Source organism: Corvus moneduloides, chromosome 17 (genome assembly GCF_009650955.1).
Source record: "Corvus moneduloides isolate bCorMon1 chromosome 17, bCorMon1.pri, whole genome shotgun sequence".
NCBI classification, from domain to species: domain Eukaryota; kingdom Metazoa; phylum Chordata; class Aves; order Passeriformes; family Corvidae; genus Corvus; species Corvus moneduloides.
The window spans coordinates 7,158,472-7,180,224 of record NC_045492.1 but is presented as its reverse complement, the minus strand read 5'-3'; the positions used below and the strand labels follow the sequence as shown (position 1 = coordinate 7,180,224).

The 21,753-nt window shown below is 45.7% G+C and overlaps 1 protein-coding gene across 1 annotated transcript in view; it reads right to left on the bottom strand.

The window, feature by feature from the left end:
• Nucleotides 1-19,916, bottom strand: part of CTNNBL1 (catenin beta like 1) — a 47,390-nt gene extending 27,474 nt beyond the window's left edge. The window contains exons 1-7 of the mRNA XM_032127049.1: nt 19,779-19,916; nt 12,179-12,367; nt 9,890-9,996; nt 8,891-9,030; nt 5,157-5,254; nt 2,854-2,947; nt 2,030-2,121 (exon numbers count right to left, since the gene is read on the bottom strand). Of these exons, the coding sequence (XP_031982940.1) occupies nt 2,030-2,121; nt 2,854-2,947; nt 5,157-5,254; nt 8,891-9,030; nt 9,890-9,996; nt 12,179-12,367; nt 19,779-19,808 (750 nt within the window). The 5' untranslated portion in view covers nt 19,809-19,916. The remainder of the gene's footprint in view (nt 1-2,029; nt 2,122-2,853; nt 2,948-5,156; nt 5,255-8,890; nt 9,031-9,889; nt 9,997-12,178; nt 12,368-19,778) is intronic.
• Nucleotides 19,917-21,753: the final 1,837 nt, after the last annotated feature.

The following is a 21,753-nucleotide window of genomic DNA, read 5'->3' as shown; positions in this document are numbered from 1 at the left end:
GAATTTGAAACCCCCCCTCCCAAAAAAAAAATCCAAAACCCTAGAGTGGATTCTGAACTGGATCCAATGTTTTTGCATGCTGCCAAAGCTGCTTCATCTACAAAAACAGACTGAACATTAACCAATCAGATAATAACGGAACCTGGTTTACTGAGGGATTCATAAAATAAAACAAATTTAAAAATCATCAGTTACCAGCTATTTATACTCCACTGGCTCAAGAAGGGAAAAAGCAGAAGTCCTAGGCTTAAAACATAGCATTTGTCACCCAGTTTTTTCCCCAAACACACAACTCCCTGCAGCATGGTGGACAGTCCTGCCTGTGCGGGGCTGCTGGGCCAATCATCCCACCCTGCTGCCGTGGAACAGAGCATGGTGTGCAAGCACCATGCAACACACGGAAACATGAAAAGCAGGAAGACCCCAAATGCCACCAAGTATTGACTTTAAATAAAGCTTTTCAGTCCAAACAATCCCCAACCACTCTGCAGAGGACAGTATTTACAGCAGCCAGGGGAAACCTCCAAGTAGACCGTGGAGGAGAGGGGAAAGTGCTTGGTGCTGTACAGCCCTGCCAGCTTCTGCCATGGGGTGACCAACTGCTGCCCTGCAAATCTTGGGAAACAGCATTCTGATCCCCCAAGACTGCACACATTGTCAAACCCTGCTTATGTTTGCAGAATAGAGCTATGAGCTCTCCATCTGAGGCAGCTCTGACAGTCACAATACAATTAATTATAAGACCTGAAATGTCGTCAGGAAACAAATTCATCTACTGTGCTGTGTGCCAGATGTCCTCATCACTGCCCAGACAGAACCCTGATCTTAAAACTTATCCCACAGACATTCCACAGCAGCTCTACCCAGCTGCTGAGATCCTGGGTTAATCCCAAACACCACTGTCAGGGTGAGAGATTCAAGACCAAGTACTGCCAAGAGCCAAAGTACCTGAAGAGGGGTTCATTAGCTCCCCACAACCCTGTGCAGGCAAGAGAAAGCCCTGTCTGATCCCACATGCCAAACCCAGGGATAACACAGCCAGGAACACAACAGACACACCCTGCACAAGCTTGGAATGCCATTGAGCACTCATGTTCTGTGGCACCAAGCAGGGGAATCCTAGTTGGAATTATTTTGCTTTTCCGAGTTTCTCAGTCTTTCAGCTGCCACAGCAATTCCAAGGCAGGCAGCAGTACCTACCTGCCAAGACTAAAATTAACTTCACTTTTTCTTTTTAAGCAAAGGACATAATTATGTTACTACCTGGAGTGAGAAATTACATATTACTTCTGCTAACAAGGATGTGAAGTGCACAGAGGGGTACCTGCACTTTCACAGCTGATGGAGAATTTTTGGAACTCGGGGGCTTTCTAATCATGCAGACATTTAAGCATGGAAGTGCTAATGCCTTACTGACAGGTTAGAGAACAGCCAGAATTTCTTTGCTATATTTCCTTTACTATTTCTGTGAGACAGCTGAACTATCCATTCCTTTTCTACAGCATTTTCCAGTGAATGTTTAGGCATCTTTTCACACAAGGCTGACTTAAACTGTGTAACTCACTGCCACAGGATGCAGTGTATGAAAAGCAGCTTTTAATTTAAAAGGCACTTAGTTGAGTTCAAAGCAAAAGCTGCCCCCAGCAGCATTTAAACACAGACATCACTTAAAACTCAAAAAAGTGTTAGAAACATGGGAAGCAAAGGCCATTAAATGGTTAATATTATTGCCCTCTCTCACTGGTCAGCTTTTATAGTCTTACAGATCTCACACATAGAAATACAACATATGGAAATCCAACACACATGAATCATATGAAAAGATTAAAGAGAATTTCTACTGCAAGACATTTATAAAGACAAGACCGAAGTGTGTCTCTTTAAACTAAAACTGCCGAAGACACAGACCCTGAACTATAACTTTTTGCCCTTAACTGGGTTTTTACACCACACACAAGCAAAATTGGCTTTTCTTAGGGTAATTTCTGTGCTAACTGGTCTGTAGAAGCAAAGTGGGAAACCGGCTCACCTTCAGCCTCTTGAGCAGCCACTGCATGAGGCCTTGCTGCGCAGCCTCCGTGCACATCTCTGGCCGGAACTCTGCCATGTTCTCCACAATTCCTGAGAAGAAATACACAGAAAACAGATGGTTTTCCCCACCAAAAGTTCCTAACGTCATGTTTCCAGTCTCTCTCGTTCTTACAGTCTTGGGAGATTACAATCCTGAAGGACTGCAAGGAGTGGATGATGGTCTGACTGCCAGCAACAGGAACACCCTGCAATGGTTGTGTGCTGTGCAAAGATCAGGGAGCAGAGAGGCAATTATGTCCTTCCATGAACTGCAAATGTTTTACCACCTGAAAGTTAAATAAATTGTTAAGACAGAAACAAAGTATAGCTCACAGATATGCACACAGTAAATACATGGGCAGTGGAGCACTTTCCTGGAGGTTTTTAAAAGCTGTGTAGATGTGGCACTTTGGGACATGGTTTAGTGGTGGCCTTGGCAGTGCTGGGTTAACAGCTGGACTCGGTGATCTTAGAGAGCTTTACCAGCCTAAACAGTTCTGTGATTGCCTCTGGTGCAGTGCAGTGGTCCACATACCTGCACCTTCCAACACAACTGGGTTGGGAAGAGGCACCTTTCATGCAGCCATGGGACAAATGACAAACTCTGGCTCCAGGGACGAGTGATTCCAAGCTGTGCTTGAATAAAAGCTGCACCAGATCCTGTACTGCAGTGCTGGCAGTCCAAGGGGAAAAGAGGAAGGGGGAAAAGGAAGGGGAGGGATAACTCACCACCTTTGGTACAAACCACAGAAAGAAGCGAGGGGCTGTGCAGCAGCCACTTACCCAGGGTGTTGTGGACACCATCAGCCTCCTCTTTCACACTTTCATCCAGGCGCTCTAAATTCTGGACCAACAAGGCCACAACCTGGCCCTCCACCTAAATCCCCGGGGTCATGGGAAAGATAAAAAGATAAGAAATAAGACTGAAAAAAATACAGAGAAGAAAGAATGGGTGGAAGGGTTAATAAATAATAAAAAATCAGTGAGCCCTACTGAAATACCCTGCCAGACATGATTTGAAGACATGAACAACCCTGCTGTAAAATCTCGAAGGAATCATCACATAAATCTGTCGCTGTGTTTTTCCTAATTAATGAAACAACTTTTGTGTTTCAAATTAAACAGAAAAGCATCAGGAGGTAAACATGCACCTTGTTCACAGTCTTATTTCCTGAACCAGCCCTCAGAATTCTGAAGCACGAGGCTCGCAAACCACTGCAGATGGTAGAACTGTCAGCTCTGTGAGCAGCTCCCCTCCCAGCTGGTCACTGCTGCCTGCCTACACTGCTGCTGGACCTTCCACTTAGCAGGTACAAAAAGCTGACAGAACAATGCTCACACCCACAGATCCAAACCCAAGAGCTGAACGATCACCAGCTGAAGGCCTCTATTTAAATCCTGTCAAGACAAATGCACCAAGTTGACTTCAGTGAGTTAAGGAAAACCACACAGGGCAAGGGGGGAGTCCCTGAATCACAGAGCTCACACCCGAAATATGCCTTTAAAACTGGAATTGGACAGAGTCCAGCTTGACTCTGGCAAACTTTCCATTGTGGACATGAGCTTGGACCAGTTAAACAAAATAACATTACCAATTCAAACACTCTTAACCAGCTTTGGGCCCAGTCAATATGTGGAAAAAACACAAATACAGGGTGCTGTGGAATACAGTGCAAGCATCTTCAGATACCCTAGAACCTTTTATCTACTTTCTTTAAAAAAAAAGTAATCTAAAAAGCAGATATGTAAACATTTCGCCCAAGATAGGCCTGACTTGTTTCTTTCAAGGAAGACAATGAAACCTCTAAACATGGCTATTACCAGTGGGCTGGTGACAATGAAAACAGAGAAAGAACTTCACTTGATTTACTACCTCTCCACATATTTTATAGAAAACATCTTCTCTAGCAGCTCCTCTCTCCCATTTCACTCACCCAGAAATCTCCCCACCAAGGCAGAGTAATTAACAACAGCCCAGAGGCCAGCTGGAGAACTGGGCTCTGGGCACCATCATTAACCTTTGGAAAGTAACATTATAGGGACTGGATTGTAGGAGACAACAGGGCAGCCAAACAAAGCAAACAAAAGAAAACCTGTAATTCCCTGTCTTCCAAATTCAACACAATAGTTACAGAACTAGACACAGCCATAGCGACCCTCAAAGGCAGCAATTCACCAGCTCCAAGGTAGGACAAACCTGTAAAACTCATGTTTGGCTGGGCATCACCTCTCTGGAGGGTTTGGTATCCCCCTTCTGCAGCCTGGGAGCAGGAGGCATCCAGCAGAAACACCAGGAAAAAGGGAAATCCATCCTTTTCCAAGAGGTCAAGAGGCACTCAGAGAGTTAACTGTGCAGGGAACACTTAATACCAACCAATGCATCTCCTACCCACCTAGGTAATCTTCTGGGTTGGTTCACTCTCTGTGCCAAAAGGGATTCTTACTTCTGGAGCCTCCTCCACCCTTAAAGTTCATTTGCTCTGCTACAGGGAAACTTTCAAGTTTTTACTTCTTGTTAAGAAAAATATCACACTGTCACCAACAGATGCCCCAGTTCCAGGCCAGATTTTTGGGCTTGAAACAAGAGTTACTGGGTAGAAGACAACCAGTCTCCTGTGCAAGAGGTGAGACTGAAAGATCACAGCAGCATCACTGTCCTTTGGGTAACAGTCCCTGCCACAAACTTCAGTTTTCCATGGGTGAACGCAGGTCACCCTTTTCTGCAAGAGAGAAGGGAAATGCAAAAACAAAGCTCCTGTTTTCAATGGGACACTGTCCAAGTCACAAATATTATTACTTCATTCTCCCTCCCTGCACAAAAAAATCTCCCAGCCCACACAGACTTTGCAATATGACAGTGTTCCTTCCAAAAAAGAAGTGGTGCAACCACCCACTCCCCAAACTCCAGCACTTCACTCAAAACACCCATTGTGGTCTCAGGTTCAGAATAGGCTTCTCCTGGCTATCTCCATCATGATGTTGGCAACACAGACACCCAGAGCTGCAGAAAGCAGGATGGGTCAGTGTTCATTGCTGGGCTGAGGCAGATTTTGAGGCACTGAAATAATCTGGGGTTTCCTACTTACGAGAGCGTCTATGAGGACTTCGGCTCCTTCTTCACTCTCATGGAGAGTATCAATATCAGTCAGCTCTTGCAGCAAGTCAACCACAGCTATGGAAACATGTGCTGGGTATTAAGGACAACCAACAGGGTGGCAGACACATTTAGTACCAATAGCAGATGGCTCTTAGGCCAGCCAGTGTGTTCATGACACAACCCCAAAGCAACTGGCGATACACTACCAGTGAGGTGATACAACGCATTACAACCACAGCAGCAGGGCACGGGATACCAGACACAAGAGTACACAGACTACTGCAGCAGAGCTTCCCCACAAGCACTAAAATTAGGGAATCCGAACAATTAGGAATGATTAAAAAAAAAGTGATTCTGTGCTTACTGGATCAGGCAATTTTACTTTTTCTTCATGGTAGCTACTTGTTTTTTTCAAATCAAACATGCTGGAGTTGGTCTAACAAGGCAACGTCCTGCATTGTCAAGACTGAACACAAGCAAAAAGAAATGAGTTATAATAATGTGATTTGGGTATTCTGCTCTCAGTGATAGCCCTGCTAACCTGCACACACACACACCTAACGAGGGCACTGCCAGCAGCAGGAGCATCACCCCCCTCTGCCCGGCCCAATTAGGGCAGCATGCTCCTCAAACTGCAGCCCTCACAGGAACTGCAGAGCTTCTGCCAGCCCAATTTTCACTCATTAACTCTGGGCTGCATAACACACAGCTCCCCTGCCTGCTGCACAGCTCCCTTGTACGACAAGACGTATTCCAGCTCATTAGACCTACTTCCCTATTCTCTCAGACACACTGATCAATCCCGCCTGCGTCCCAGGGGCAGAGCAGGAGACGTGGTTTTCTGCATGTCCTAAATAACCACTCTTTGATGGATCTCTCTCAAGTGCCCGGGCTGACAAACTGGCTCCCAGGTCTCCTATTTGTGCATTTGCTCAGACACACAAGCAGCAACAGGAAAAGTATTTTCATCTGTCTTTTCTTAGCAAGGTTCAGCCGTGGGCTGGGGCTGGCTGGAGAGGTGAGTTCTGCAAGAGAGAGCCTGGACCCTCTGCTGACAAGCTGCAGGCAAGTCACCAGCGTGTCACCTCAGCAGAGTGTCACTGCAGTGACAAAGGCTAATCACAGACTGCACTGCACCAGCAAGAGCAAAACTAGCAAGTCAACAGAAGGAATTCTTACCTTCTCTCTGGCACTCATGGGGCAACTTGCAGAATATTTTGTTCAGCTGTGGGCTCTCACAATAAAAGAGAGACCCCAAAATACTGGGCTTGGGAGAGCAGAGGACCACTGAGATGGTCTGGGGGTTAGTACATGATGGATGTAGAGGACAAATTGAAGGAATGAGGTTTCATCAACTCGTGGGAGAAAAAGCTCAAGGAGGAATCATTTGAAGATTTCTGTTTCTCCTGGGTGCTACAAAGACAACTGAACCAGGTTCTTTTGAGAGTGCACAGCAAAGAACTCTGCTGAGTTCATCATGCAGGACATTCCTGTCTGGGAAGCTTCTGTTGAGGCCCGCAGTGAGAGTATCAGCTGTCCTATAAAATTTAGGAGACAGTAAAGCAAAGCCTCGCTTGAAGCCTTCATGTCTTTCATTACTAAAATCTTGTTGGTGATCATCTTTCATTCACATGCTTTGTGTAAAACTGTATGAATCATTCAGCAGATTATTTGCTCCCCCTGGACATTGCTTTTGTCTCCTTGCATTAGTCCCTCAAGACACCACATTTAAATCACATCTGAAGAGCCATTTGTTTAGTTCTCTCCTTGAAGAACTCATTTTAAAAATATCTTCCCACTTGTTTTAACAAAACGTCATTAGAAAACTTGAGCTGTATCAATTCAGTTTTATGTCTAGATGCTTCACTTTAATAGTGCTTCTACCCTGTACGTGAGCAGCAGCAGTCTCTGCTTCCAACGGAGCTCAAAACACTTCAGCAGTTTTATAATAAGAAATACAGTTTTCCCAAAATTGCAGTTCTCAGGCCAAATTCCTACCCATAAACTCACTGACAGGCAAGTCGCAAACTAAATAAAAAGAGTTCACAGTGGAAACCCTGACAAGTCTTTGACAAGGAGCAGTGACCCCAGCACAAAGCTTTCCATGGCTGACAGGACAAAGCAAGCTGTACTCCTGTGCACTTCATCTGGAAAACAGCTCTGCTATCCCAATCAATATTCCCACAATTCCTTTTTTTCCTATGAATGAGAAATTCAGTATAAAAGCGCATAGTACAAAAAAGTCTGCGGTGTTTGGTATAAAATAAATAATTAAACTACAGTAACCACGAAATTGGTTTTGCACGGGAGGAGCCTCCCTCTGTACAACATAAATTGTTAACAGTTATTTGAGAGCCATTTCCTTGCAGATCTTGGATAAGGGAAGCTGTGGGGTTTACTGTTTTGCAGGGACCAGCATTCACCACATCAAGGTTCTACCTGATGCAAGTCAAAATACCCAAACACATAAGCAGTGCTCTCTAATATAAACTGGCATGCAATAAAATATTTATGTTTTGGTTTTAGCTTCTGATCACTGCACCCACTTAGAAAGAATGAATTATGAATTCTCAATAGATGGTGCTGTAAAGAAAAGTGCTAAAAAAGAAAACCAAGATCTGTGCATCAGACCACAACATTCAGATTCAGCACTAACAGGCGTTTTCACGTTGTATATTCCAAAACACCTCAGGAAAGCTGGTGTTATCTCCTTCTTTACACATAAAGAAGCAAAGAATAAATTACCTTCCTAAGGCCATGGATCAATAAAAATGGAAAAAGGACTGCTTGAGTCGCAGGTCAGCACCCAGTGCCCTTTCCAGGGGGCTTCACTGCTCCCTCCACTCACTGATGTTTTCAGGACACAGACACACAATCTCCCAAGTCATGGAACAATTTTTCAGCTTAATCTGCTATAGAATATTTTACAAGCAAAGCGGGCTAAGCTCTGCTTTTACAGACTGCACAGTGGTGAACCAGGCATAGTGCCAGCTCCCAGCTGACAGCTAAGCATCAAGGCACCAGGATACTCAAAAAAAGACGCTGTTTTTGATCAACACTACCAAAATGGGAAACTCTTTCTCAGATGCCCTCAGAGCTTCAGAGGCACATTAGCCAGGTGCACAAAGGGATTAGGTTCAGTGACACTAGACCTCACTGAGCATGGAAAGGGATTTGTCTCTGGATATGTACTTAACCAGAGGGGTCACCCATAGCCTTGAGCTCCGCGCACACCAAACTAAAGGTATGGGCACATGAAGACGGCACGTTTACAAACTAAGGCAGGCATGCAGTGAGCTAGTCCAAACAGCTGACAGCCTGACAGCTCAGCTCTCAGCAAGAAGGGGTAAAATAGTTTCATTTTCACTGGGGCTATTCCAGATGAAGTTTGCAGAGTCTGAGATTATTGCTGCTAAGCCCAGGCCTTCACTTCTCCTCTGCTGCTCATCTGTTGACACTCTAACACTGACACTCAAAAACTACATGAAAGGGTCATAAAACAAAAGAGGAGAATAACAGCATTGGAAAAAAATCAGAATCAATATTACTTGAACAAAGAAGGCTTTCACTGGGAAAAAAATCAAAAAAACAACACATAAATTCAGTGTGGTGGAAAGAAGAGGAAAAACATCTACAGGAGCCTGGGAAAGAGGATAAGAGAGATTACAGAAAAGTCTGTAGAAAGCCTCTCCCATGAGAGGGGCTTTAACAACTGAAGGATATCTGTGTTGTCGTGTCCCAGCAGCCCAAGCAGAGACTGCACAGCGTTCAGCTCCACCAGCAGGTGATACAGGCCGGGCATGGTCGCGATCACGTGCATTTCCTGAATGATGTCATTTAAATCCAGTTCCGACTCCATGAACCTGAGGCAAGACAAAAAAGGGTAATAAAAAGGCAAGAAGGGACCACTACCTTCCAGGAGACACCAGGTAGGACTTGTCACCCCAGGTGCACATGGCACTGGCATTTCTATCCTCCCTGTCCGACACCTGCCCCTTGAGGTTTAATCCTGCAGCAGGATAAGCATTTCTACTAGATAACTGACATAGAGTAAATAAGCAGATTTGTTCCAATTCTGTAATTCAGAAAAAAAATTCAAGAAAATATTAAAATCAAGATGCTGTAGCTACACACGAAAAAACCTGCTTATAAAACAAATTCTGCAGAGTGCTGCACCTTTCCTAGGTAGCACATATTGGTATGTGGGTTGCATGAGTCTGAAGTCCATAAAAATAATCTGGGTAATGGAAAGGACAGCAAACTGGACAAAAAATAATGGCATTGAAGTGTAGGAAGAAATCCTTTAATGTGAGCAACAGAACACCTTGAAGGGAGGAAGAGGCTTCTAGAACACAAACACCCCATGTGGCTCTCCGAGCCCATCTAGCCATTCTGCTCATCACAGCACTGGCTGACATGAAATTATTTTCTCTCCACACAGACCTATGGCAAGCACAACACCTTCACATCAAATGATGGGATGAAACCTTTAATTATTGCTAATCATGGTTTTTGTGCTGCCAGCCATATATTGGCCCCACCACAGACTCAATGAAGCCATTTTTAATTAACAAAGTCAGTTTCAAATAGAATTTAGAAGAACTACAAGGCAATAACTCCTGTTACATAAGCCTTATGTAACTGAAAACATCTCTACATTCCAGTAATTCATTTAGGGCTTACATCTAAAATCAAAGGAAAAAAAGTTAAGCATGGTCTTACTTCTCTGGATTGTCAGGAAACTTGATCCGCAACTCCTGGTTTTTGTAGGATCTCTTCTCAAAGGTTAGAATCATCTTCTTCACTGAACTTTCATCCAAAGGTTCCTCCTGACCAAATCAGAAAAGGCAGAGAGGTGAGCTTTGGATGGCTGGAGAAATACCAGCAATGTGGTGGGACTGTAGCCAGGCCCCGGGCCCTTGGAATTCCAGCCAGCTCTGGAATATCACTGCAGAGAGCTGCCAAACACCTTACACACCATCACTACCCACTCCAGCTTGGACCTTGAGCTATTCTTTTACACCTCTTACTACCTGGCACCACCAGTACATATCGAGGCTTTTTTGTTTCCGACAGAGCAAACCTGCACTCACAGCCTGTGCCCACAGAGAGCTTCTCTGCAGAAGTCCCTTGTGCTATTGCTTTTCGTAAGTCTACATTTAACTGCCCTGAATTTATGTTCTTCCGCATTTTCCTCACTTGGATAAGCTTTCACTGCTATCTTAAAGCGTTTTCCTAAAAAAAAAAAAAAAAACAAATCAATATTCTATTCTAGTATTTTCTCCTTATTTTGTAAATGTTCCTAAGGTGTTTCTCAGCTGGAGTTGTATATCTACTGTACAGCAGCAATGTAACCTCAGCTGCCTCCCTGACACCTACAAACATTTTCCTTAGTTTATGATTTTAATGCACTTCTTTTATTAAAAAATTGATGATATAGATTTCCCTTTGTAGCCTCTTCCTTCTCCTCTGCTTGACTGTGTTACAACCACTGTTTAAGACAAGCTCTCAAAACAAAAACCAAACCAGACAACCTCACATCTTAAGCTGAGTTTTGTGTCCATCCCCTGCTCAGGATTAAATCAAGAGTTGCAACTGGTGTTGAAGATTGTTTGGTCAGTGACTCTAAGCAGCAATCTGGTATGAGAGAGAAAACCTCCATTTCTTCAGCAAACTCCATTACAATAACAACACCAGCTGGAGCCTTTAGTTATTATTGGATTTCCTTCATTCCTTTGCCCAACCTGTCTCATTGCCATCCCACTCATGTCACCACCCCATTCAGCTAATCAATACTACAGTGCCCAAAGCACATTCTTCTTGCAATAGGATTTCAACCCACACATGCTGACACTGCTTCCCTCTATTCCCTTTGATTCTTTGCTTCCTCTAACACATATCACTACAATATCTCCATTAGGATCAGCTTTATATCTTGTATTGAATTTGCATTCAGTATTGCAGTGTCCTACAGATTAGCTTCTTGCCATGAAATTTACTGGGACAAAGCACATTTTAATGGCACTTATATTAACTGCTGTCCAAAGTAATAAACAAGAGATTTGAGTTCTAAAGAAAGCCTGGACTTTCAGCCTTTAAAATGTCTGGCTGGGAGGACTCCACTTGACAAAGACGAGGGACTGACACACTGCAGGAATCCACAAGACTCTACCCAGTCAGAAGGACTCTTGGTTCTGTCGATTCATCCTCCCTGGAGCTCAAATGCTACAGAAATCCTGCATTATCCTTCCTTGCCATCAGCAACAACTGCCATGGCAATAGCTCAACATCAAAAAAAAAGAGGGAGATTCTTAGAGACAGATGCTGGCAGTGCTGTATACAAAGGACAATGATATTTTACAAAGCTACATGATTCTGCAGTGGTGAATATCACTTGTTTTTTTATCAAAGAGGACACGGGCAGCAGGAAGCAAATATCTTCTAGATTTATACCAATCCATGTGTCACATTTATAAAGTGATTTTTTCCCTGGCCCTTGGCAGAAAGGCCAACACAGCATTGGATTTCTGTCTCCAAGGCTTGAAATCATTTACCCTTGACAGCTGCTACCCCCCTCCTCTGACCCAAGACCTTTCTTGTACAGAAGAATGTTTGTTTATTTGCTGCTGCTGCTGCACAGCTACAAAGAGGGGGAGAAGCTGCATGGTTGGGGGCACTGATGAGAACAATAGTTAGGAAACTGGTTAGAACACAGAAACTGTTTCCTAAAAATATACTTTAGAAGATGATTTGGGTATTCTCAGACCAAACAGAGATTAGACTTGAAAGCCTTCTCCCTTTTCCCCCGCTTTAAATCTTCAGCTGATATATTTGAGAAATTTGAAATTAATGAACACCCCACAGGGCAGGAAAGCAAACCCACAAACTGAAGCTGTACGAGCACAGGAAAATCACGTTAAGTCTCACCACCTACATAGTAAGAAATGGCAATCACAGAAAGGGTTTGGTGTTTGGTTATTTCCACTGCCTCTCCTTTCCCAGAGGACTTACTTCCTCATCTTCCTCTTCTCCATCCCTCTCAATTATCTGAAGGAGTTTCTTCTTCTCATCATCAGTTTCTTCCAGGGCAGCAGACTCCTCTTCCCTAGGACGACCATGTTCTCGGGCACTGGCTTGTTTCCGACGTGCTTTGATTTCCTCTTCCTCTTCATCACGGGGTCTTTTTGTCCCTCTGTTAGGCTGAAGTCAGAGAAATAAAAGGTGAATGAATACAAGTGTTTAGTGACCCTTGCAAACCAGAATACCAATATTAAAAGCCATACTGTGGAAATTCTTACAAGTTGTTTAAAAAATTAGCTTTCGTGACGCTTAACAACTCTAAAAACTGGAAAGGAAATTAATTTAGTGAAGTGGAACATCACGTGAGTAGATAAATGCCTCTGCCAAGAGCTGTGTCAACATCCTACCTTCTTTGATCTATGAACACAATTCATGGGAAAATATCTTCATAGACAGCAAGGACGAGGAGTGCACAGACAAGGAGTGGCCGAACAGCCCTGCTCAGTGGGGCACGGCTGCCCATCAAGGAACCCCCATCTGCTGACTCAGCTGAGACAACCCCCCATTTCACAGCCAGCAGACTGATATGCTCAGCAGAGAGCAGGGAAAGATAATTTTTTACCCACAACATATACAAGATTACATTGAATTCCGGCGTGCATCCCATTTCACCCCCATCCTTCTGTCTGAAGTTTGCTGATGTGTAAAAGCAGAATCACCCAACTCAGTTGCATTCAGTATTCAGTCCTAGGCAGGACAAAGAGGACTCTGAAGCTCTGAAGGTGCTTGGCACTGGACTATACAGCACCCAAACCATCATGGTTTGCTTGGAACAACCTATTATTTTATTCCACTATTTCTAGCTGATTGTCAAAATTAAAGGTAATTTGTCAAGGACAAGAAAAAGTCCATTAATCCTAATCCCATGTTTTCATTCAGGCAGAAAGGGATAAAAGCCTTTGCAATAGAAGGAAAAACTTTCCCCTCAAAAACTACAAGGACATTAAATTTGTTCTCTCATATTTTTGAAGGACAACCCAGCTGGAACAGGAGTACTCCATGCTCTATAACTACAGCAAAACAAAGCTTAATTCTTTACTATTTAAAAATAACAAAAATACTTTTACTTTACATCACTGCTTAAGTCACCTGGTAGGTGATTTTGTAACCTCATTAGGACTAACATGCATCCATCTTAATTTATAAAACACCACCTGGAAGGCAGCCCCCCCCTTCTGTTCTGTGGGACCCTTTGTCTAAAATGGCAAAACTCACACCAGGCTTCCATGAACACAGGCCCTGCTTTTAACTGACACTGGGATCCTTCTCGCGTTTGAGCCAAATAAAGGTGCAGAGGAAATAAGTGACAGTGTCATTCTCCTGCCAGGTCTGGCACGACTGTGAGCATCAAAACAGGGATTTCCAGCTCCCTGGCAGGTTAGGAACTTTTAGGCTGTAGAGGGCAGTAAACCTTCCAGGCTCATAAGGGAATCCCTCTGTGGTTCCAGCTCCGCTGCACCACAGCACAGCCCAGTTACCAATGACAAGCTGGTAAATGATCTGCTCTGCAGAACATGCTGCTTTCGGGAGATGTAAAAAAATACAAAGCCTCCCCCACCCAGCCCTAAAAAGCACATGAGGAGTTAATTATAGTTAAGAAGCAGGCCAGACAGCAGCCTGGCTGAGATCACCTTGTTTTCAGGGTTACCACCTTGTCACCGCTTTAGGGAAGATGCAGAATCAAGTTTCCCAGACAACACATTAGCACAAATCAAAGCTGTAGCTGCTCGCTCCCAGGCAGACCTGTTCAAGCTCTGTTATCTGTCTCCTTTCTCCCTATATCTTCTGTGCCATTTCCATTACGGATGGTACATTCCTGACTTAAAACTCTCCTAAAGTGCCTCCGTGCACTTTTAAAGCAGTTACTCGGCTCATAATTCAATAGCCATGACACGGAAGCATACCCAGGCATTCTGTGAAATGAAAAATTTATTTGCTTGGAGGGTTTTGTGGATTGAGGTTTTTTTTTAAGCAGATTCCTATTACTTATCTTCTAGGTACATTAAAATATAATTTCACATAGATCCATTTGGAAACAAACGTGTCATCGACAAAAACCAATAATTCAAACAACCCTGAGCAACCAGCAACCCACTAAAGGAAAGAACAAGGAAACACTGCTCTTTTAAATGACATCATTGAAAGAAAAATCTCCAGTAAATCCATACTCCTTATGGCACAAGGGTCCCTGCCCTTCCTATGTCCTTCCATTCACTCCTTGCTAATACCCAACTCATTCTAAACCACCTTTGACAGAATAATGTCACAAACAGATACCGCAATTAGTGACATAAATCCTGAAATTTACATCAAAATCTCAACAAGATTTGCCACTGATGTTCCTAATTTGGAATTGGAATCTCATTCCTCACTCTTATTTCTGAACATTAAAAAGGGCCAAAGTTCCTGGTGAGTCTGTAGTGTAATGAAAGGCTGAAGGAGCTGGAGGTCTGTCAGATGCAAAGTAATGTGTCATGGGAAGGGACTGCATCCCAGAACAAAACCTAAATTAAAACTGCATCATGAAACCCACCCCATTTCCTCTGAGTACACAATTCTCAAGACCAGAATTTACACCCTTGCTTCCATCTCAATTATTTTACCCTTTTTTGTATTTATGCATTGCTGGGGGAGGCGTCTCTAACACATAGCAGAATCATTATGATAAATCATGGAAGTGCCCCGTGTGTGATCATTAACGCTGCCAGCAGCCTGGCAATAGGCAGTAATTGAATTCCAGGCAAACGCTATTAAGCAGGCATTAAGGCTTTGCCTCTCCTTATTGATGTTATGCAAAACCTCGCTAAGAACATCGCCGTTCCCAACCAGCACTATTAAAGCTACGAAACCAAGGCCCAAGTGGAACACCTGGGTCCTGCTCATTCCACAAGACATGCACAGTCATGAACAACTGATTTAAGGCAGGCATTAGTTTCTGTTCATTGATTTTCATCTTGGGCTTGCATTTGTGTTCTCCAAAGGACTGTTACCAACCAGCAAGAATTAAGCCCATAGGTTGCTGCACTGAGCCTGGTGTATTTCACTCAGCAAACACATAGATTGTGTCCAAACACATTTATTTAACCAATTCCACAGCTTCACACACATCTGCACAAGTTCTGCCTTTCTGGTAGGAAAGAGAAAGTTAATCATTTGATAAACAAAATATGGGTTTTTTTACTTAGTTGTGCTAAGGTGAATCTGGCAAGAAGTTGGGATTCATTAGAAAATGTACAAGAAAAGCATTTTTCAGTTGTTTTGTTAGCTAAGCTTAATTCTGTTCCTGTTGAATGCAGAGCATTCACAGTAATTTATTCAGTATGCATTTTCATTTAAATCTAACACTGATAGCACCACACAAAAACCAATGAATACAAAAGGGTTTAAAAAAAGCTACTGTTTATAAAATATGATAAAGTAAACAGAAGCTGGTAATTGGGAAAGGGAGAATTATCTTTCCCTTTCTCTCGTAGTCCTCCTGTACTGGTTGTGTCTGTTAGCTGACATTCCCTGAGCTGACACTGCTTGGGGCCAAGCCTTTGGGTACAGGCTTTCTCTAGACACACCCGACACAGGTCGTGGTCTGTGCACAGCCAGGTAAGGCTGAGCCTGCCCTCGGTGTGGGCGGCAGGAGCAGCACCCGCCGCGTGTGCCACGCAGGACAGGGAAACAACATCCTAAATCAAAGCACAATAATCTGCCAGCACCCCTGGGCTCCCTCCAAGCAGTGATTGCACATTAATATCAGGGATAAGCACCCCACAAAATTGGAATACACATTTTTCAGAATCCTGATTGCTTCAGCCTTTGCCAAACATCAGGAAGGTTTAGAGAGGTCTCAGTAGTTTCATATTACTCAGGAAATACTCAGGAGTTTCATATTACTGAGGTATCTGTTTTGTAAGTAACCTCGTTACTGTGAAGCTCACAAATTATTTGTTAATGAAATCTGAAATAAATCTTCATAAATGATACAGCTTCTTCTGTGCCCACATCCCAGCCCGCTCCAAAGAGCCACTCAGAAAGCAGCGCAGTAGCTGTCAGTTTGGGATCCTAAAAACAAGCCAAAATCTCCAGAGGAATCTTCAATAACCTCCTAATTTTGTTTCCAGTGTTTGTGATAAACCAGGCTACCATCAATCTCACTCTTCCATGCTTTTTCTTCCTGAGGCGCGACACACAGCACTTCTAAATGGTGCAGGATCCGAGTGCTAAAAACTGGAAGAACTGGTACCCCAGGAAAATCAGAAATCTCAGACACTCAAGAGCTCCAAAATCACACAAACTGAGGCAAATGCAATGACAGGTGCACACTGTACCCACGTGGATACAGATTATTAATTTCAGAGGGAATGAACCCCTGTGCCTTCCAGCCTCCCTTGTGAGGCTCTGAACCACCCAAGGAGCTCATCAGGGAGGTGCAGGACAGGGATCTTTCTTGATACACTATGGTTTGGTGGCCAAATACAACACATTGGGAAGTAAACTAGAGATTCAGTCCCACCCTGTGAGAGCACCAAGACAGCTCCGGCAGCATGAGGCCATACTCCCAGGAGCAGAGTATCCCAAGGGATGAGGCAGACAGCTGAGCCGATGTCAGCTCCTTGTTCACCTGCCGGCAGGAGGAGCTTCTGGGGTAATAATGATGTAAGCAGTCAACAACCAGCTCAGCTGAGCTGCCCCTACCATCAGATGCATCCATTACGTTGCAAATTGACAGCAAATTATCCATACCAGCAGTAGAAATGATGATGTGCCTCCATGGATACCTGGAGATCCAGCCCTGTACGCACCGCACTCAACCCCGACAGACAACGGGGAGATCGCCCAGCACAAAGAACTCAGATCTCCCCCCATTAGTTACGGCTTCTTCTGCTATTTGATTTTACTAACATTCCATTAAAAAATTAGCAGTTTGTAATGATCACTCACGGTGATGAAATCTGCCTTTAACGAGAATTCAAATAATCTCCCTTATTCCCTCCCAAGACAACTGAAAGAAGAGTCTGAATAGACCCGGAGTTGGCTTTGTCCTCCTAATTACCATCTGTAATCAGAGGCGAAACATGGAGGATCTGGGCAAACAGCAGCAATATTTAATCATCACTTTAGACCATCTGCAACTGTTTTGCAGTAACACGTAAAGTTTATGGATTCCTGAGCTTTGTATAAACGGCCAGGTGCTGTTTAATTGTATTTTTTGTTGCAAGAGCTTTCTTTTCCCGTTCTGGCAGACACTTGATGCTGAATTGGTGGCATGGTGCCTGCAGTCTTCCACGCCAAGTTTGGCTCTGAGGGAGAACATCTTCTTGTCGAAGCAAGGGCACAGATTACACATTTAGAGGAGAAAATTCAAAACAGTGTAAGAGAAAAGCAATTATTTTAGGTTGTGCTGAGGGAGGCTGAGAAGACCAACTCATTTGCAGCAAGAGATTAAAATCAGAGAGCTGAGGCACCACACCACCTCCCCGACAGCCGGTGCCACCCCTGCAGTGAGGACAACCAAGGAGACCTTGAGCCAGCCCACACCTCAGCCCAGAGGAGGGAGGCTCCCAAATGCAGGGCTGGAGTGGGCCAGGAGCTGCTGGCCGAGCTGCCAAGCCACCCCACCTGAAGGCAGAGCCTGACCCGAAGGATGGGAGGCAGCAAAATCTGCTGTTTCCAACTATTTTCCCCCACCTCTGAGCCAGAAATGCCCTCACAGATGGGAATCTCATTTTCTCAGAATCAGAGCTATTTGCCTGCCTTCTGCTCCTCCACTTCTTTCACCTGTACTCACCACTGTACCCAATTCTGGAGGTCTGAATTCAGCACCACTGAATTCCAATGCTCATTCTGAAGCATCACCTCAGCTAGTGACACAAGAACCCCCTGCACTCAGGTGAAAGCCCAGGAGAGCACAGAGCTAAGAGAAATCCTTCAGAAACTATTTCAGCAGTTGGTTGAAAGCTGCAGAATGTTTTTCCCCACAAATAAGAACAATTCCAGCAACAAGAAGTGAAATTAAAATTTAGATACCCTGCAGCTAACCAGCATTTCTTTATCTCACCAGAATACAGCCCCTGCTGTCACAAGCAATCACTCCCTTGCCATGTGGAAAGCTCATCCAAGGGAAAGCTGTACAAAATCCACGTGAGCAAAGCAAAGTGGATGGACTCCAGAGTGGAAGGAATCCTGTGAGTTCACATTCTCAGAGCAAGAGAAAAACCAACTAACAAACCCCCAAACTTGGTTAAAAAATGACAAAGATCAATCAGGTTTACCTCTCTGTGCCTTAACCTGCATCCCAGACATGTAAGGGATGACACTGCTAATCCCCAGCTGGGGGGGAGAAGGCCAAAGAATCAACGGAATGTAAGAAATGAAAATTCTAATTTGATGTTGAGAAATTGCATTTTAAAAAGGCAGAGAAATACAGAAGTGGAACAGATCTCAGAGCAGCAGGGCTCTGCTGTTGGGTGCAGCAGGATGCTTGAGACAGAGCAATCCACAGAAAGAAACATCCTGGAGGTTATCAAGGAAGACTTCAGTGGAGCTCTCAAAGACAGACTCCTCTCACAGCCATGCCTCAGACACTTCAATACCATTGGGAAAATTGCTGAGAAACTTCTCAAACCCAACAGCGACTTTCCCTTTCTCCCTGAGCGTCTCCAAACAACACATTTCCAAAGAACAAACATGGAGTGAACAGCAAGACACTCCCTTCACCTTTGTGCCTCACAGAATGAGGGACACCAGGATGGCACCGAGTTCCATAAGGAATCCCGTGCTCTCAGCTCAGGAGCAGACCTGGCCACACACGGCTGATGATGTCTCGGGGTGTTTTCCTCACCCAGGCAAACCCCACGGCTGCACCTGGGCTGAGAACTGAAGCAAAGCCCAACACTATCCCAGCCAAGGCATCAAAACGTTATGGCAATCCGTACCTTCATTCCCTGATCCACAGGGAACATCCTGAATCTGCTCCTGGGACAATAAATCAACACACCTGGTACCTGCACACAACGAGCAATCAGTGACCATAGGGCAAGAGGAAGAAAACGCTCCGAGTAAACGAAAAAGTTTTCCTTTTACAAGGAAAACTTTTAAAAAATATTTTGATAAAAAATGAAATTAAATAGGTTTTGTCATAAAACAGGGAGAAAAACACATGGTGTAACAGCCATGGAACGAGCTCAGGCTTCGCTCCAGGCACAGGCAGGCACCCATCTGCCCATCTGTGGCCGAAACAACACCGGCAAAGCCACGGTCCCGCGGAGTCCCCGGTAACCGGGCCCCACCGGGCACAGCTGCTCCGAAGAGGGGGAGAGACCCCCAAAACTGAGGGCCACTTTAACCAGGCCCCGTGCGAGCGCACCGAGTGCGGCCGGGCAGGCTCCGCACGGCGGTCGCCCCAGGCCCGCGGCCGCACCGGAGCCGGAGCAGCATCGCTGCCGCCGCAACGGCGCCACGAACGAGGGCACCTCCGCGCTGACAGCCGGAGCGCAGGGGACCGCGACACCCCCAGCACGGCCCAGCCTCCCGAGCTCACCTGGTAGCTGAGCAGCTCCCCCACGTCCATCGCACCCACCGGGCCCCGCCACCGCGAACCTGTCGCAAACCACCGGGGCCGCGCGACACCCGCCGTAAGGCAGGGAGCGCAGCCCGGGAGGCCACACTGCCGGAAAGCGAGGCGAAGAGGGGGCCGTGCCGGAAAGTGAGCGGTGGGAGGCGCCACACTGCCGGAAAGCAGCGCGGAGCTGTCGCGAACGGGGGCGGGTAGAGGGGAGCGACCCCCGCCCCACGGTGCGAGCGGCGCTGCGGCCGCCCCCGGCCCTCGGGGGTTCCAGGGTAGAGCTCGGGGACCTTCCGCCTGGCCCCCGGGGCCACTCGGTACGGGGCAGGGAGAGGACGAGACCCCCACGACGTACCCCCGGTGACAGGGGGACCGTCCCTACCCCGAGCACCCGGGGCCACGGGCGAAGTGGGGACCGGGGGTCCGGTCCCGCTGTGCCCCGCGAGCCGGGGGCTGCTGGCACCCAGCAGAGCCCCCCCCGCAGCCGCCCCTGGGCGCTGCCCCCCGGGACGCTGAGGATCAGGTTCTCTCGTGACACTTTTCCCACAACCTTCTGAAAACGCTTCCCGGGCTGAGCCGCGCTCGGGAATGCAGGAGGCTGTTGGCAGCGTTTATTGACAACACAATTCTATTTATACCCGGCGTCATTAACCGCTGTCACCTTGAAAACAGGCCAAGAACTGGGCTCTGAGTGCGGCAGCAGCGACGTGACGGCCCCTCTGTTTGCTGAGGTCGTGACAAATCGCTCTGTGATTCCACAAGATGCACAACCCCAGACAGACTGAGGCATTTCTCAATTTAACAAATATGAATAATTAGGGGAGAGTCAACTCGGCCAAAATCCTACTGAATTTATTTCGACTATGTTTTAAAAACCAGTTTTGAGCTAAAAGAATTTTTCATACCGATCGCAGCTATTACGCAGTTATCTCAGCAGGAGTCTGGTTTGAGAACAGTCAGAAAATTAAAAAAATATATAATGTTTTTGAAGGAGTCCCTCGCATCCCCCATTGTTTCAAGAAAATACAGGAGATCGGTCATGGCAAAATTAACTCAACAAATCTGCATGTTAAAGATGAGATAAATAGAAGATAATTATTAGCTCATCCGGCTTTGGGGTATTGAGTGTTCAGATAATTCCCCAGCTGTGAAACCACCACATTTGGAGACCCTCGAGGGTCTGGCACATACTGGGCACAGGAGGCGTACTGGCACATACTGGGAACAGGATTCAGCTACTGGGAAGCCTGACCCCCATCCAGGGAAAACCACAACGAGCAGGCGCAGCACACACGGAGAGCAGTGGGGACAAGAACTGACCATCCACAGACGCACACCGAGCATGACGCCCTGCTCCTGCCCCGAGGCTTCTCCTCCACCTCATTCCCGCTGAGTGGAACAGCTCGGCGAGGAGCTGGGGGAAGGCAAAGGGAAAAATCTCCGATGAAGAGAGGAGCCCCAGCTGGAGCACAGCAAGTGAAGCCAGCGCCTTCGCCTCGAGCTTCTTGTCAAACAAAGAGATAGAAAATGTTCAACTCACCTCCCTGACAGGACTCAAAGGCCAGGGGGAACACTCAAAAAAACAAAAGCAGGAATTTGAGGAACCGAGGCACCGCATTGCTGCCTGGGAAACCCAATTCTCATCCAGTCAGTATTGAATCCGGGCAGGATTCAATAACGGAGTTTTTATCCAATAAGGTGAGTCAGAGCACAGGGACAAAATATTGAATTAAAAAAGCGAAACCAGAAGCAAAATCAAAATACTAGAAAACTTCTCAAGGAAATAAATGAAGGATGGAGACAAGCAGCTGCCCTGGGTGCTGGCACCAGCCTCTCCCAGGTGGAACAAGCAACAAAGCTGGGTGAGGGGGCTGAAGGCTCTGGATAGGGTGGAGCAAACCTTGGGACTTGGCCTGGTCAGGAGGGCAAGGACTCCAGAAATCCTGGCTAC